This window comes from Phoxinus phoxinus (genome assembly GCF_949152265.1).
Source record: "Phoxinus phoxinus genome assembly, chromosome: 16".
In the NCBI taxonomy this organism is placed as follows: domain Eukaryota; kingdom Metazoa; phylum Chordata; class Actinopteri; order Cypriniformes; family Leuciscidae; genus Phoxinus; species Phoxinus phoxinus.
The window spans coordinates 26,629,321-26,647,707 of record NC_136891.1 but is presented as its reverse complement, the minus strand read 5'-3'; the positions used below and the strand labels follow the sequence as shown (position 1 = coordinate 26,647,707).

The 18,387-nt window shown below is 35.0% G+C and overlaps 1 protein-coding gene and 1 long non-coding RNA gene across 5 annotated transcripts in view; one reads left to right on the top strand and one right to left on the bottom strand.

The window, feature by feature from the left end:
* Nucleotides 1-3,400: 3,400 nt before the first annotated feature.
* Nucleotides 3,401-14,510, bottom strand: blk (BLK proto-oncogene, Src family tyrosine kinase). Of its 4 annotated transcripts, none has more exons than XM_079639686.1 (15): nt 14,372-14,510; nt 13,721-13,788; nt 11,840-11,934; nt 11,657-11,750; nt 11,324-11,360; nt 10,944-11,037; nt 10,371-10,469; nt 10,142-10,245; nt 8,784-8,933; nt 8,235-8,387; nt 6,596-6,775; nt 6,423-6,499; nt 4,516-4,666; nt 4,037-4,168; nt 3,401-3,934 (listed from the first exon to the last, which is right to left on the bottom strand). In XM_079639686.1, the coding sequence occupies exons 4-15, from the start codon at nt 11,747-11,749 to the stop codon at nt 3,732-3,734; spliced, it is 1,473 nt and encodes a 490-aa protein (XP_079495812.1). In that variant the 5' UTR covers nt 11,750; nt 11,840-11,934; nt 13,721-13,788; nt 14,372-14,510; the 3' UTR covers nt 3,401-3,731. The 4 variants fall into 4 exon arrangements, with proteins under 4 accessions (XP_079495812.1, XP_079495811.1, XP_079495809.1 ...); XM_079639685.1 differs by having other exon boundaries at nt 13,721-13,792; nt 14,372-14,474; XM_079639683.1 differs by lacking the exons at nt 13,721-13,788; nt 14,372-14,510 and adding exons at nt 12,132-12,173; nt 12,524-13,027.
* LOC307012722 overlaps nt 13,896-18,387 on the top strand; it is a 24,821-nt gene continuing 20,329 nt past the window's right edge. The window contains exon 1 of the long non-coding RNA XR_013800671.1: nt 13,896-14,529. This is a non-coding gene — a long non-coding RNA (uncharacterized lncRNA). The remainder of the gene's footprint in view (nt 14,530-18,387) is intronic.

The following is an 18,387-nucleotide window of genomic DNA, read 5'->3' as shown; positions in this document are numbered from 1 at the left end:
CATAGTTTGTCTTGAAGTAAATTGTGAAATGGGAGAGGGTGAAATTCCTTAAAGAACACATTAGGCTACACAGTACATGCCATGGAGTACATGATAATATTGTTATATAGATATAGATTAATGAAGTCTGAGTGAAAGTCAAGAGACAATTGAAGAGCTGACTGTTAGTTTTTGCCTCAGACAGTGTGTGTGTGTCAGTATCCAATTAAGAGATATTGAGGCTCACTGTCTGGCAGATTATTTATCAAGCAAGTTTTAAAAGAAAAGTGCAGCGTTTGACCATATATCAATGATGTCGTCAAATAATGTGATCTGGCACGTTATCAGAGGCTACAGTCTACAGATGTTCAATGCTACAAGTAGGCTAACACAAAATCATTCTTGTGCTTGACTACCCCCTGGTGGAAATGTCTGAGACAGACTGAAAGAGGAAACTTCAACTTCAACTTCATTTATAACTCATAATTTCAAGTTCCAGGCCAGCCATCAAAGGCTGGAACTAAGCATTTTCTGACTGAGGTTATTATTATATTTTTTTTCTAATTCAGACTTCAAAAACACCCAAAATCCAATAGAATTCCAATGACTTCCTGCAAAAGCTTTTAAAACGGACTAAAATCAGCACAGTTCTTCAGGATGCCAGTCTGAAAGGTCTATAGCCTTCAAACGACCAGTGTTATTTTAGTATCATTGAGATACTATTATAGAGTTTTCTCATATTTTGAATTAATTTGACTTTAATTTTGGTAAATTTTAAGAAGTTTTGTCATTTTTATAGTTTTATTGACTAATTTTCAACAAAACAAATTTTAGTGTACCATAAATGTGTATGGTTTTAGTTTAAGTTAAATATAATCGCCCTCCTTCAAACTTTTTAAATACATTTTTTTAAAACTTGTCAAGCCATTTTTTTAATTATTATTTTACTACATTATCAAAACGTTCAAAGCAGGGTGAATGGTTCAGCACACTAAAGCAGTGTTGCAAATGAAATCATTTGTTACCGACCCTTAATTGCTACAAGTGCATATGACACTGATAATCAAATGGATTTTACAGTTTTATAATATTTATTGGCTTTTTCTTTTCTTTTGTGGGGACTTAAAGATTCAATATCGCAGTTTGCTTCTGCCAGGAGATAATGTAGAGTAAATGGAACCATAAAGAGATTTTTTTGCAGCCTAGCTGTTGGAACATGGCCAAGCTGGATGTTTAAATCGAAGAGGTGCTCATTGTATATTTTTCAGAGCAAACTTTCTGTAATCTTTATAATGGGTTGACGTTTTTGCAGACAAGCCATTTGTGATGATGCATTAGAATAATTGGTCTTCCATCCGTAAATCACACTGCTTAGTGAGGGCTGGCCAACACAGAGAGCTTGCTGACTCCAAGTCTAATCCTCTTATTTGTCTTATTTATATAAAAAACTCATATATTCATGTGCATTTCACAAATCTAAAATGATGCATCCATCTAATATTGCAGTGAAAAGCTATGAGAAATGTGTTCTGGGTAATGATTAATTACCACTGTTACAGTCAACATAACGTAACAGAAGAGGCAGTTTATTTATCAGCCTCGGTTAAATATGATCATTCCATTAAAGCAACGCTACTTAATATATGAACAGATATCAAGTAAGGTTGGGGAAGTTTGTCCTGCATCATTAACACAGCTTGAGAGCATTACTCAAAAGCACTTTTGAGCGTGCACTTCCTAGAAATATTTTGCTTAACTGGCCACCTTTGATTTCGCATGAATGCTGGGAAAAACGTCTGCAGCGTGTTTGGAATTCCGAGCCAGAGTGCTTTTCGTGAGAGGAATGCTGACTCACTGCTTCCTGTTTCAGCTGCAGACTGACAGGAAACCACAGGAGCAGCTCTTGGGTGTTGGTTGCATTCTCACTCAGTTATCTCTAAACATATAAAAGCCCCAGGGGTGAGTTTAAGGCAGGGAGATGTGCTGCATGAATGCTGGGCATTTCTCATATTCATCCGAGCAACCAGAGATTTACACTGTGAAATAGGAGAACCGTGCTCCAAAGATTTTTTAATTAACAGTATGCTAATTAAAATATTGCACCTTCTTTTAAGTGAACATTTTGAAAAACATGTAGGCTATTCTTAATAGCTTTATAGAACTATTTGGATATTATGTAAAAAAAAATTCCTATAATGATCATATTTCATTATATGATGATCATACTAATGCTATCGAAAGTTTGGAGTCAGAAGGCCTACGATTTTATTTTATTTTGAAAGAAATCAATACTTTTATTCAGCAAGGATGCATTCAAATGTTCAAAAGTGACAGTAAACACATTTATAACGTATAATGTTTCCAAAAAATTTAAGCAGCATATTAGAATCATTTCTGAGGGATCATGTGACACTGAAGACTGGAGTAACGAATAATGTCATTTTAAAATATATTAAAATGGATAACAGTTATTTGAATTTGTATACCATTTCACAATATTACTGCTTTTACTTGACCAATTAAATACAGCCTTGGTAAACATCAGTAATTCAAAAATGGAAAAAAAAGGTCAACCCCAAACTTTTAAACAGTAGTGTATATGATCAGATAATCACAAACTACTCCACTGTTATCTAACTCTTTAAGCTATTCCCGATTAACGGAACATTCACAGTCTGTTATCTCAGGAGGAAGTCTTATAATGACTATGTTCATTTTATGGTTTCCTGTCATCAGTTTATTTAAAACACATCCACATCAGTTCAGAGTTGTGCATGGTTTGACTGAAACCAAATGTGTCATAATTCAGAATTTTCCAAAAGCTTTATCAGAGAGTTTTAAAGTGTGTAATTTCTGTGAGCATCACCAAATTTAATTGTATAAATAATAAGTTGTGAAACACTCACCCTGTCTTCGAACTGATTGGATAAACAGATAGCTCCGCCCCAATCTCATGCCATTGGTTGAGCCAGTGATGCTGTGTCAAACAAACCACAGAGCCACTGTGTTCATATTTTTTGGTGGAATCAAACAAATGGCTTACTTACAGTTGTTTATATGTTAAGTTGTGATAGGAGAAAGTATTTTTATTGAAAACACTACACACTTCTTTTTTAAAATCGGCATGAAACGGAAGTTGCGATAGTTTTTTCTTCTCCATTGCGAAGTATATCCGAGTGAAACGACTTCTTGAACAAGAACAAATGTAGGGAGGGACTTGATTTTGTTCATCATGAATTGATTGGATCGTAGGATGGTTGTGGTTTGCTATTTCTGTGATGTCATGTGAGTGACAGGTTGCCCCGCCCTCATGCCAGTAAACATGTCATCAGAGAAGAAATGTTATCGCAAGATGAAGGGGAAGTTAATCTGATTAAAGATTACGAGGGCACATGAATTAAAAAAAAGAAAAGAAAAGCTGTGCACGGATAAATCATTTATAATAAATACTGCAATATTCCAAAAAAATAAGATTTGTCCATTTTGATATCATGGTGACTTAAAAAATACCATAAGACAACAAAAAACAAATCTTAGAAATACACTAAACTTTGACAATAAGTGTAAAAAAAAACGTATTTACAGATATACAAGGACGAAATCTTGTTGTTGCTCTAGTATATTCCCCATAATCCATTGTTTGGTCCGTTGTTTAGTCCATCATTCATTCCTTTCATGTGTTTTTTTTTTGTACCCCCTTTTCTTTTATCCCCTTCTCAGTTCATCTATTCATTCATATTTCAGAATGGAGGCTATGGTTGCATCTCGTACTGGCCCTCAGTAGCAATGAAAAAGTCATTGAGTGTGTCCTGTAGGTGTTCAAAAGTGGGCCGGTCCTCTGGCCTTTCCTTCCAGCAATTCACCATGATGTCATAGAGCTCTTCTGGACATCCATCAGGACACGGCATTCTGTAGCTCTTGTCAAGGTTACGGATCACCTCCGGATTCGTCATACCTCAAATTGTGAGGAAAGCACAGCCAGCTTGTTAAAGATCTAACCATCTATCCCACACAGTTCTGAATGAGAAGCGAAACCCAAGAGAGAAAACCCCATTACCTGGATACGGTACTCTGCCATATGTGACAATCTCTGTCAAAAGAACTCCAAAGGACCAGACGTCTGACTTGATGGTGAAAGTACCAAAGTTGATGGCCTCAGGGGCCGTCCACTTAATAGGGAACTTCGCACCTGATCGGTAAATAAGACACATTGACAGGCGACAATAAGCCTTTCATGAATGTGATGTGGAACAGAGATGCATGCATGGAAAACTAACACATAATTTGATGGTATCAGTTACTAAAAAATACTATGAATAAAGCCATAAGGACAAAAATCTGCCTTAAAGTGGTAAAAGTGGCAAATTTCAACATGGAAAGATGCTATTTTTGAACGTCAGTAGCTCGTACCCAACCTTAAAATGTCAGATACGTCAGTTAATCGTATTAGAAATCAAATGTCAACAATGACTGGTGCCAAATAATTTGTTGCAGTGGAAAAAGCACTGCATTGTGGGAATAAACTGGTGAACTGACCTTCTTGTGCAGTGTATTCAGTTTCTATGATCCTGGCAAGGCCAAAGTCTGCTATTTTACAGTGCAGGGTATCAGAGACGAGAATATTAGCGGCACGCAGATCTCTGTGGATGTAGTTTTTCTTCTCGATGTAAGCCATGCCTTCCGCAATCTGTTACATGAAGAGAGATAAGTGTGCAGTGAAGTGGATAACAAAATTTACTGTTACAATCATCATTTACCACCAAAACATTTTTGTTTTAAACTAGGTTAAATATAATATAGGCTATACTGTATGTGGGACTGTGGTTCATTTGTAAGATCAAAACACAATTACACAACTAGATGCTAATTTAATAGCTACTTTAAAAAAATATCTGCAGTAAAGTTTGGTTGGCTATGATATTATTAAAATCAACCCAAAATATTTTTGTTTAGGTTTGGTTGATTGTAATTATGTATAATATAATGGTAGCTAGTATAACTAGTAAGTACATGTACGATGTGTAACAAGGACACTGTAAAATAAAGTGTTATCACTAATTCATAAATTATTTTTTTCACAAATTAAAACAAAAAATATGACAACATATGTTTTACATTGCCTTAACTAAAAGTAAATGTAAGTTAAACATCCAAGTTGATAGTACTTCAGGCACCAACTTTTTTTTTACAATGTACATAGGATTTTTAGGTCGAATTCAGATTCAGAACTCAAAATTAACCTTAAAGTGGTTTTGTTTTGCGAACATATACATAAAGCACTTGCATTTATATATCATTGCATTTATATTGGCAATGCAGACCATGAAAAGCAGACAGCATCAACAAAGTGGTCTCTAACAGGAAGTTGCTTTTGCATCGAGAGCGAGATCACAGTCATGCATGGTATGGGCTTCAGGTCGGTGGAAAAATGTACGTAATATCCTGCCCAGAAGATATTAATCTAAATTTGAGGCGGTTGTAAGAAGTGTTCAGATCTAAAAATGTTCAGACCACGTGTCTACAAAACCAAAGACCGTTTCCTCTACATGTCCTTGAGAGAGCAAAACAGTACTTAAAATAGTTACAGAAGTTGAAGTTCATGTACACTAGGTGCGCAGATTTCCACCTACTATGTTAAAATTGGTCATGTTCCATAAAGTTTCAAATCTAAAGTAGTGGCCAAAACTGATTTCAGGAGGTGATCTATGGTTTCAATGACCCTACAAGTTTGAATAAACCATAAAAATGTGAGGAATATATAAAATGTGCATTTTTTTTTACCACTTTAAGGCAGCATTTTTTTGTTCCTGTGGTTTTATTTATAGTATATTTTGGTATCTGATACCATCAAATTATGAGTTCATTTTCCATGCATCTCTGTTCAACAGTACATCACATTTATGAAAGGTGCCTGTCAATGCGTTTTATTAAACTATCAAAATATGAGGAATATATATATATGCTATATTTATAAGGTGATTCTCTAAAAAAATTATTTGTGCAAAATAGGCAAACTATAGCTACAGATTATTTTTAAAACAACAGAAGACAATAAAACAAAAAGCTCACAGGAAAAGGCAAAAATGTTCATCTACAATATTTCCAATTATTAATATTTTATTGCGTCTCTATTATTTTTGTATGTATTCATAATTTCTTTGTAAGACAGCCTGGCCCAACATTATGTCCGCACAAATTGAAATATTTCATTGTTTTATCACAAATTAAACAATTCACTTTAAGCACAACCACGCAATATGCTTCAAAAATCAACACATTTTTTATAATATTTAAATAAATGGTAAAGATGTCAGTTTTCCTAGACAAGAGGCACTTTAGGCACACCTTTGGGCACTACTGTACATTGCAAGAAAGATATCAATTAATTGCTACTAAGCAATGAAAACAATCAAGGGAAATCATAATTTTTTTATTATTCTTACTTGAGCAGCCATATCAATCAGCTTGGGAAGTTTTAATTTATGGCCTTCATCTGTCTTCAGAAAGTCTAACAAGCTTCCTGGAATAAAGAACAATTGTATGGTTTGGACAGTCACAACAATTTAATTTCAATAAAAAAATGGTTTGGAACTAATAATGTTGTGTTAATACTAACCATTAGCCATGTATTCTGTGACAATGAAGATGGGCTCCGCTGTGACTACAGCGTGCAATTTGACCAGTCTCTCGTGCTGGAGCTGCTTCATCAGATTCGCCTCCTGTAGGAAGGCCTCTGGCTCCATGGTGCCTTCCTTCAAAGTCTTGATGGCGACTTTCTGGTTGTTTTTGTAAAACCCTACAAACAAGAGCCACAGGCAAACGCAGGTTTATTAAATAAAAAAAAAAAGCATTGATCTACGGCAGCTCAATTAACACAATTTTCATGACAGAGAGTACTACAGATATGTGGTTCTATTCTTGAGAAAAGGCCTAGAATCAATAATTCATTATCAGATATACTGTAAAAAATAATAATCAGAATATATATGTAAACATCCCTAAAACAAGATAAATTTACTTGAGAAACACAATCAAAGATATTAAAGGGGTAGTAGTTCACTCAAACATTTTTATTGTGTCATCATCATTTACGTACACTCAAAGTTGTTCCAAACCTGTATGAGTTTCTTTCTTGTGCTGAACACAAAAGAAAATATTTTGAAGAATGTCTGCAGCCAAACAGTTTCTGGACCCCATTGACTTCCATAGTATGGGGGAAAAAATACTATGGAAGTCAATACTATGGAAGTCAATGAAAAAAAATATTTTCTTTTGTGTTCAGCACAGGTTTGGAACAACTTGAGGGTGAGTAAATGATGACACAATTTTAATTTTTGGGTAAACTATCCCTTTAATGCTTGTTTTCTGAGAATTTATCATACATTTATTTTTCTCACCCAGTTTTCAATCAGTTTGAGCAAACCTCACTAAATATTGTAACATAAATTAAATGCAAATACAAAAAATAAATAACACAAAAAATAACAAAGATATATTGTATGAAAACTAATATTATGGCAAATAAAGGTATAAGAACATTCAAAGAATCAAAGAAAGATTAAAAGAAAATTCATGTTTTGAAGATTTGCAGCACAGAGAAAATTGGGCCAGAGGTTTTTAAAACTTCTGATTAATGTTGAACCGGTGGTCAAAGTCAAAGCCCCAGTGAGGTACAAATAATTTATCATTCATGTGGCTAAAATATGAGAGTATCACACAAAGCCACATGACACACAAACACACGTGCCCTTGAACAGACAAATTCAAGGCCAGTATAATTACAATTTTACTCAGAATACAATGGCATTTAAAAAAAATTGTCAATTAAATTTTGTATTCAATTTAGAGTCTGATTAACTTAAGTCTTTAATTAAACTGTGAAAAATAATATTTGGTCATTTTAAGATACGGAGGCGATACTGCAACATTGACTTGCACAAAGACTTTGCTGATGTCAGAATACTAAAAACAGAATCGGCTCCTATTTAAGATTACATCTGAATTAACTTTTAAATCAAAATTACATGACTCTATATTTTATTTGGGTAGTTCTCCAGTGCAAAATATAAACCAAATGTTGTACCATACCAGATTTTTTGTTTTAAATTGACTACCAGGGTGTTGTGTGACCAAATTTTAATCGGTTTGATCAAAGTTATCCCGTCTTATAGGAACCATGTGCTTGCAAAGGAAAGAATAAGGATTTTTTTACCCGAAGGCAACATTGCGTAACTGAACTTTCTTCTGCTTCTTACCCATCCACACTTCTCCAAACTGGCCGGCACCAAGTTTGTTCACCATCTTCAGAGTATCTCTGGGAATCTCCCACTCATCTTGAGCCCAGGGTGTCTGAGGGGCAGCGCATTTACAGGGACTTCCCAGCCTCTGGCACAAACCATCCGCTGACTCTATAGATTCAATAAAGAAGTTTGGGAAAAGAACAAGAATGTTCAGAGAAAGAACGCAGAGTCACAAACTATCAAATTAAAGCTAAGCCTAGCATCTACTTATCTGACAGGAATTAAACCATGCTTACTGGTTTGTCTGGAGAAGACCACAATATATGCCCAAACCAGAATGTAGAAAAAAATATTTTGTTACTTTTAAACAGGTCTATAAAAAACACAACCCAACCAAAATAGGGCGAGATTGTGGACTACGAACTGAGACTGAAGCTGACCTATTTATCTGGTGGTTAGAGCAACCGTTTGTCACGTTTTCACAGCTACAACCACAGAAAGCATACAGTGGAAGAATCAGAAAGGGTCCTTGGTACAGCAACAACCTTTGCTCGGAGTACTTACTGGAGTAATACTTCACTAGATCTTGAAGAGAAGAAAAGGTTATGGAGGGAGAGATGTAGTAGCCGCCATTATCAAGGGCTCGGATCTTATAGTGCTTGACCACATCACATTGCTCTGGGGTGGAGTCTCTTAAAGACAGAGAGAAAGCACCTGCGGAGGATCATTCAGAAACAGCAGTCAAAAAACATACGCCGTGGTTATTTTTATAAAGATTACCTTCACAGACAGCCAAAATCTGCTCAAAAATGTGATTTTAAGGCACTGAGATAGTCTGCATAAAATTTGAACATGTTCCTTGATCAACATCTTTGTTGATACTGGAACAACATTCCAATCAACCAATCAGATTTGAGGGACAGTTTATAGTTTATGTCAAGTTTAGGCTTACAACCAGGAGTTGCTGCTTCTACATCTGTTATTTAGCTATAATTTCCCCTTGATTTAAGGGATAAATTATGGGTAGAGTTATGTTTAGGGGTAGGGATCGGACAAAATTTTCAGACAGGAATGTTGTTCAGCAAAATATGTTGATCCAGAAGCATGTCTTTCTTAGCAAAATCACGGTGACTGATCTGACAGGTGATCACTGGAATAAGTGTCCTAAGAACTAACACCTGTCGTCCTAGGCTCAGTAAAAAGCTAAAAAATAATTCGAGAAGCAAACTTGAAGTCTCAGAAACTGATCATTCTGAATGTTCAGGATTTCTCACATCAGGTTTCATGACATGTCTTTGGAGGGCTGAAGAAAATAAAATTGCTGACATTTGCTTATAGCACCTTTAAAAAGAGCTTTTATATATATGTGCATGTTAATTGTTTATATATATATATATATATATATAAACAATTAACAGATATTTTAATGTATTTTCTGTATGTCTTCAAGTACAGTGTCTTAATGTTCAAAATGTGTGTGTGTGTGTGTGTGTGTGTGTGTGTGTGTGTGTGTGTGTGTGTGTGTGTGTGTGTGTGTGTGTGTGTTAGCAAATATGCATTAAATTGATCAAAAAAGTAAAGTGACAGTAAAGTTCAAATATTAATTTAGTTTGACTTGTCTGAGGTAAAAACAAAAACCTTGACAACCGAAAATACAGTAATATAATTATATTGTACCAATAACTCGAAGTGTTTTCTTTCATATTTCTTTTTTACGGTAGGAATTTAACTAATGCCATACGCAGTTCTTGCTGCGCTACATTGTGTCAAGAAAAGTTAATAGTGAAATGCTGTAGCAATGGAAATTGTTTGAAATGTTGCACGCTTTTGTTATTGGTCCTAAGTAGTGAAATGTTGATGTAATTATTCAGTGATTATGTGAAAACATATTAAAGGGACACTGAAGGTTATTGGCATCTGACCTTTGGTTGTTTCACTTTCTCGCACAAGAAATGCACCAGGTTTGTTTCCTGGAGCCAACAGAAGACGCTCTGTGTCTCTGCGACTCATGTCCTTGAAAAACCATCTGGAACAGAAAACAGAACCAATTATACAATAGTTAGTTCCGAGTGACATTCCAAGAATCCTGATATTATTATGAACAGCTTAGCAGTGGATGGATTTGGTGATATTAATGATATCTTTGCCTACCTCTCCACTTCCAATGTTTGTGCTCTTGCCACGTATGAACTTGGAATATATCCCTCATAACCTGTGACCAAGGACTTCGCCAACCACCATTCACCAGACCTAAAAAAAACATGGGTTAGCATCACTTGGCTGCTCTTTAAACTTGTCTTTTGTGTGTGTGTGTGTGTCTGTGTGTGTGTGTGTGTGTGTGTGTGTGTGTGTGTGTGTGTGTGTGTGTGTGTGTGTGTGTGTGTGTGTGTGTGTGTGTGTGTGTGTGTGTTTGTGTGTGTGTGTGTGTGTGTGTGTGTGTTATTTTAGCTGACGTTTAGCATTTATCAATATAAACAATTAATGCAAATATAATCCACCTGGAACAACGTGTGATAAAATGGGAGCAAAACGGATTGACGTATTTGCCCACTTTGCCATTCACAATTCATTAAGTTCACAAAGTTCTAACGATTTTAGTCTTTGGATTTATGCACAATTAAACACACGATTATTTAAGTGGAGATCTTCTCTTATTATAATACACAAGAAGCTGAATTATTTTTATTCTCATATTACCAAAAAAAATCCATATTGTTTACTCACTCCTTAATAATCTTGAGTCTGTCCCCTTTTTTGAACTGAAGATCAGTATCACTAGCAGGCTGGAAGTCATGTTGAGCAATAACAACGTCTTCGTCTGAAAATACACTTTAATCTGTTAAAATATGCAATTCAAATAAACACATAATAAATCTCTTCCATCATAAAATTTCCCTCTATGGCATAACATGTGAACCATTACATGTAATGACAGTTTCTGGCTTTTAAAGTTTTATTCATTTTAGTTTGAACACAAGATCTGCGCCCAGCAGCATTATGACTATGATGTATTCAAAATGATTTTTAATCAATTAATAATCAGTGTTTAAAGAAAAACGCTCTCCTGATGCCATATTCCGCAACAACAAATTCATATGTATTACCTTGATTGTTGCTTTGCTTCCTGTGATCTCTTGACAACTGTAAATCAAATTATTCATTTGCTTATTGACTAAGATGTATTTTAAAAGATAACGTAATAGAAATGTACATACATTTGAGTATAAAGGAGAAATAAAGGATACTACTATGATATAAACTGAACATAATATTCAAGCAATATAACACAGATCGAATCAGCACTCATCAAGAGTAAAAGCAAAGGACTAAACAGAAAGTTGACGTTTTTCACTGTAAAGCTCAAAGGGCAGAGTAAGAAAAAATGCGAGTAAAATACACCTTATCATCTTTTTTTTTTTTTTTAAAGCAATACTTACATGAGATGCGTTAGAATTTGAGGAATTATTATGTTCATGCCCTTTACTCTTTGAGTCTTTGCCATGATTCTGGTCACTACAAGCACAACCCATCCTTAAAAATAAAATGTAATCATCTTCTTAATCAGTGTTCATTGACCTTTATTTTATAAAAACGAATCGATTTGTTCATTGCAATCACACCTATATTCGCCGCTGTCAGTCTCCGCAGTTCTCTACTCGGAGTTCAGTAATAGTCCAAAAGAAATCCAGAAAGGTCCAGAAAGGCATCATGGGTGCTGAAGTAAAGAAGAAAACATTTGATCAAACTTATAATGATATCACCACAGTTTGGTGGTTTACACTTTAGTCTTTAAAACACCTAACAAGTAATGTTTTCATTAGTATAAATAGATCACATGATGTGCAAATCTTAAACCAATCACACAAATAATAAACCAACATATGAAACATTACATAATGAGTGACTGCTTACCCTTGTGATATGAAAACAGATTCCATAAGACGAAAATATTAACTAGTAAAAAAAAAGATAAACAAGATAAAGTTTGTGTGTGTGTGTGTGTCGTGTGTGTTTACCATGTTTAACTGCTTGGTAGGTTAAACTAAATCAAAGAAAACAATTTTAATACGATATGATGTTGATAGTTTGCAGATAATCGGAGGTCATTAAACACAATTGTGGTCACTGAATACAAGCATCTTCATATATTATGTATCAAATTAAACCATACTTGAATGTCAAATTATGAACATATTTTTAAAAATAGTTTAAAAAGAAAGAAAATGTTACTACTATATGGTCAAAGCAACATCTAAAAGTTAAATATAAATTAGACAAAAAGTAAAAATACATTTTGTACTTACATTTTTGTGGCCTATAATATATTTAATAATCCAACTTTAGATTCTTTATTTCTGAACTAAATCTAAAAACTAGAGTGTTTTCTCTCTTTCAGACACATACAAAGACATACTCAGTCAGACCATCTACCGCACACACGCACACACACAAACACACTCTCACACACACACAATCTGCATTTGAGGCCCGTCATGTGCCCCGAGCGATCACATTAGTTGAAAGAGATAAATAAAGATCAGTAGTTGTGTTTATTTAGCTTATACCCCTCCCTCCCTTTCCTCTGTCAGTACTTAATTCACAAACTGCAAATGCCTTCGCATGGATATGATGAGCATGTGATGTCAAACATTAAAGCTGCAGACAACTACGTCATTTAACATCCTCATTTTTTGTAATCATTTTACTCAGAAAGACTTTAGACAAATTCATGATATGAGTATTATTTTGCTATGCTATTTTGTAAATAAGGAAGAACATTTCTTAGAAATACAGAAATAGCAGTTCCGAATATGTAAACGCGTTTAAAGAAATGAAACTTTCTTTGAAAATCATTTAAATTAATTTGGAAAGCTGTTTTTCTCTTTTAAAGGCATTTCTCATTTTTAAAAAAAATATGCATGGATCATAATATTAAATATCTTGCTCAACCACATGTAGGCCTAACTGTGAGACTATGTGAAGTGCTCTGAAGATACATGAGATTTAGCTCACAGCAGCTGTGTCACAGGATGTTGTTGACTAGACCCTATAAAAACAGTGCTTTCCTTTTATAGGCACTGTGGTTTTCTTCAGTTAAACTTCAGTTATTCGGATCTCTACATTTTGCACATTCATTTACTCTGCAGATGTAATTCGACGTTTGGATGTGTTAACAAATCATACATGATTTTGAAGTTCTAATCCTGTTAGGCCTTCAAGACTCAAATCAAAATCAGAGTTCTGTGTCTCTTAGTCTTTGAGCTCTATCTATATGATCCTGAACATTGATCAAATTGACAAGCAGATGTTTAAAATAGATATTTGTCCAATCAAATGCTTTCTAGAATGAGAATGTCACTCACCCTAATGCTAAACACAAAAATCACTTAAATTGCGTATAACTTTTGGAACACAGAGAATGTCTTAATGGAAATTAGGTGTGAAAAATAATGATGTGTGCAATGTAAGAAAAGTAATAATGATGTAGTGTGTAGGCCTACCTTGATTTGACTTTGGATGAGATACTGGAAGTCAATAGAAGCTCGTGTCTTCTCACAGTCTCTATAGCCTAACTATAAAGGTAATTTATCCAAGTTAGCCTACTCCAAATGTAATAAAATACTTTATATTGTGTAGAATTTAGTGATTGTTTTCTCCTCCTTATATGATTTCTGTGTAGATTATTAACCGTAGCCTAGGCCTAGGCTAGGCCTACCGTAAAATAAAATATTGATGTGTTAACAGGGGGAAAAAAACATTTTGTATAAAAATATAGAAGAGAATACAGCATTTAAATTAAAATAGCTGTCTTGCATTAAACTTTATGCCGTTTAGCTGTTGATTGCAAATTATCAACCTATTTGGGTTTTGGGTCTGTGAAAAAAGTTATGGGATAATGGGCAGCAATAAAATCCTTGAGAGCTGGAGGTGATGATTGTAATGTCAAACTTTCCACAATCCCTCCGAACCCGACCCAATTTAAGATCTCAATAAAATCTGGCGATAATGTTTTTGTTTAGTGCACCCGAGACAACTGTCAACGCGGTAGATTTGAATGTGTAAAAGTAAACGAGATTTGAGAGTTCCTCGCGCAACCTTAAAATTAAAAAAAAAGTACAAATGTATTTTTAGAGAAAATTAAGGGAACATACAGGCTGCATCCAAAATCGCATAGGCTTCCCAACTATAGGGGACGTCCTATGTGACAAAAGTCCTATTTCCGGCGAGATTCTGAAGTGTGCTGGACACTATCCCATGAGGCCACGGGAGAGGATTTGTGAATGGCAGTGAAGCGACGCAACTGACTCTGGTAGGTATTGTAACATGATAATGACAACATGGGAAATGTAGATTACTTTCATAGAACATACTTTTTTACTGCGTTGAAGTCATTCATTATTCAAAATAAGTACCTCATAGCTAGGCTACTCAAGAGAGCGATTTCGGACGCAGCCACAGTAGGAATCATGATGAAAACGAAATTCAGAACCACAGCCTAGTTTGCTAAGCCCCTTCACATGACGACAAAAGATAACGATATAGCTCACACCACAGATAAACGATGAACACTAAAAACATAGACCATCAGAATCCATCCTGCTGTACCGAGCTCGAGCATTTAAAGTGACAGACAAGCTTAGATTACAGAACGATATCATCCACTGGTGTGTATGCTAATATAATCGTTTTATAGTTATCATTCTAGGTGTGAACCGCCTTTACTCTTAGAGAGAGATATTGAATATTTAACTATACATTTAACTGTAATATTTTTTTCTTATATTGTATTCCATATGTTGTTGTGCAACTGTAAATGCATTTCATATAGGCTATTGTTGTACTCTCCTGTCCTGTGTCTGTCACTTGACCAGCTCCATTACAGGCTGGCTGTGAATCTCTGCCCTTCACAGACAGCTCTACACAGAATAGGCCTACGTTAAAATTGGCAAAATTGTATCCATTACAAAACGTCCACTAGAGAGCAGCAAAGCTTTTTTTTAAAACGATATGCCTTAAGCATATTGGACATGAATATCAATGTGTAGTTAACAGCTATTTAGATGTGAGAAAGAGTGTCGAGATCCCAGTGAATTATTATATAGACCTAACTATAATTAGATGATTGTTATTTACATTTTTAATTTACCTAATTGATTATTTTTTATAATTTTTTTTTTTTATATTTTTGCTTCTTTAAATAATTAATTTCATTCAATCATGATCACTGAGCAAGCATCATCTTAATAAATTATGTAATTAAAAATACTACTTGAGTATCAAAACCCAACCTCATTTTATTTTTGCTATATATATTTTTTAATTAAGTGGAAAGGTTTAACATTTATTGTTTTCTTTTTTTAATTTTCATTCCACTTAAGATCTTTTTCATCTTACTTTACATTTTATGATAATTATGATGGTTGTTGTGGTAATTTTAATTCTGCTAGAAAATTAATTTTAAAGAATGTGTAGTGTATGTCAAAGATGTCAAAAACACTTTCTATACAGCGTCACCTGGTGTGAAATTCTCTGTTATTACAATGCAGAGTATATGAGACTGAAAATGACATCATTCCACTTGATCATTTGAAAAAATCTGAGTAACAAAGGAAATGAACGATAATAAACATCAAACAATAGATTGTTGATTAATCATTTTATCCTAAGTAAACTCTGGTTTCCCATATAATCAGGAAGACATTTATCATATTAATACGAGAACTCCATAAACAATGATAACGAGGAAGTACAGTAAACTTTAAATCACTTCAAAGTTGTTTCCTCTCAGTTCCTGTTTTCCTGTCAGAATCACTTTTTGATTGCACATAAATGGAGAGTAACAATGTCACTCTCTGGCCAGGTTTTTTTTGCGGACCACCTGTGTATGTGATGTGGAGTCTAAGGGGCCCCTCTGACATGCAGTGCAGGTGTGTGATGGGACTTTGTTGAGTAACACATTCATCTTTTTCCCACTCTGGTTTTCCCAGAGATTGCGGATACTGTGTCCCCACAATCCAGGTCCCCAGACACTGCATCCTGTCCAGCAGTATAACCTGAATAACAGTGGAAATGAAGGAGCAGAGAGAGAGAGAGAGAGAGAGAGAGAGAGAGAGAGAGAGAGAGAGAGAGAGAGAGATTGTGCTCGAGAGAACCTCAGTGCCCTGCCCATATTCACGACAATCTGCTAACCCTGCAAAATTCCTGCTGCACCATGTCTTATTGTGTTATGTGTGTGTGAATATACATGTGTATATATATATATATATATATATATATATATATATATATATATATATATATATATATATATATATATATATATATATATATATATATATATATATATATATATATATGCGAAACTGGGGCTAGTTGTCACACTTTCCATTCTAGTGAACATTTCTCAGGTAGTTAAAAGTCAATTTTTCAGTGCAAACACTGTACCCAAAAAAGTCTTGGCTTCAAAAAATAAATAAATTATTGAGGGGTGGGCGATATGACCAAAATCTTATATCACGATATGAGTAATTTTTTATCACGATAGCATAACGATATACATCACGATATATTTATTTTTGCTTTAAATGAGATGATATCAAAATATTTGAAACCATTGAAATTTCATAATTCTTGTTACCATTTTTAATATTACAAAAAAAATAGCCTAAGTAAAAAAAAAAAAAAAAAAAACGTTGTAGTACCAATCGTCAAAGTATAGTCAAGTTGTTCTCCAGACTTTGTTTTACACATAAATTGAAAACCCCCATTATAAAACCCCATAGGAAAATCTCAAAGGAACCAGTGGCGAATTAGACGTACGGGTTCTGACGTCATACCTGCACCACTCTATTATACCACGGGGCTGTTGAATGCTTGAATCTGATTGGTTGATGAACGTGGTGTGCAATTATTTTCAGGGAAACTCACGGCTAAAGTAGTTCCAGGCGGGTCTTTCTTGACCGCATTACAGTTCCAAACGATTTCAGTTATTTCAGGTCTTTACAGCTGACAACAGCAAAAGAACCAAAACCCACAACGACACTGACCAAGCAGATAAATATAGTAAACAATAGGATAAAAATGACTAATTATTTGATTGTTTTTGCCACAAAATTCCTCCCACCCTCTCTCCCACTCAAATATGTTGTCAGCGCTGCTCTGGCGATTTTATCAGTAAAATAGTTGAACAACTTAAAAGCCACATGACACACTAGCGAGGTAATAACGGTACTGTTCTTGAAGCAGATAAACATACAGATTCGCTATTAGTAGACGCTGCTGCCAAGAGGTCCACAGACTCAGGTAATTCACACACGCTTAACCCTCCCTAATTTAAGAGGGCTCTGAACTGTTTTTAAATCAAAGTCGCTGCTAGAGAAAAACACATTTTGTTTCATTTAACTTTTTATTCAAAACGTAATTGTTACTGCGATAAAGGGAAAACGTCCCTGTGTGAAAACTAGTCTTCATATCCAAGTGAAAGTTGTTAGTGCATGTGTAACTCAGACTGTGCATCTTGAACTCTTGTGCATAAAACAACAGGTAGGCCTAGTAGATTGATGTGAGAGTCTGCTCTCTCACGCGGTTTGCGTGCACCCAGTCCCAACCGTGCCGATCAAGCAGCACCTGAGGACAAAAGAGAGAGAAGCCCCTATTCACAGCCTTGTAGGGTGCTTCCTCAGTGGAAGAGGGGAAAGCAGCGTACTGTGAGAACATTTTCTCTCTTCCTCTCACCGTGTGGGAAAACTCCTCTGCCCCTCTCACACATCAAGCCGGACAGGGACTCACTCATTTATTCGTCCTTTATTAAACGAGACCATGGACACATCAGTTACAATAACACTGAACAATGCTCTCAAGGGCCTGTTGTTTAGCCCTGGTTTCCAGGACTGCTTTATACATGGTACTTCCTATGTGGAATCAGTTTTTGTCAGGAGTTGGTTGTCTGAAAAGACACGTCCTTGGCACTGGAGCCATATCCTACAGTAAAAAGACATGCCAGGACTGATACAATGATCAATGATTGGCTTATTCTCCTAGATTTGTGTCCTGTTTGTGCTCACAAGAATTGCCTGTAAATCAAAAGACAATCCCATACTTCTCATATTATTTGACAGAGGTTAACTTTAGTGTGTAATTTTAAAAGAAAAGTTAGTTTTTTCATTGG

Bases quoted from the DNA above. Each gene is read 5' to 3' on its own strand.
- blk (XM_079639686.1), bottom strand. From the start codon at position 11,749: ATGGGTTGTGCTTGTAGTGACCAGAATCATGGCAAAGACTCAAAGAGT. The intron at 10,246-10,370 runs GTAGGCAAAGAT...TTTCTGTTCCAG, and splicing joins CAAACATTGGAAGTGGAGAG to ATGGTTTTTCAAGGACATGA. The intron at 8,388-8,783 runs GTAAGTACTCCG...TTGAATCTATAG, and splicing joins TCTAGTGAAGTATTACTCCA to AGTCAGCGGATGGTTTGTGC.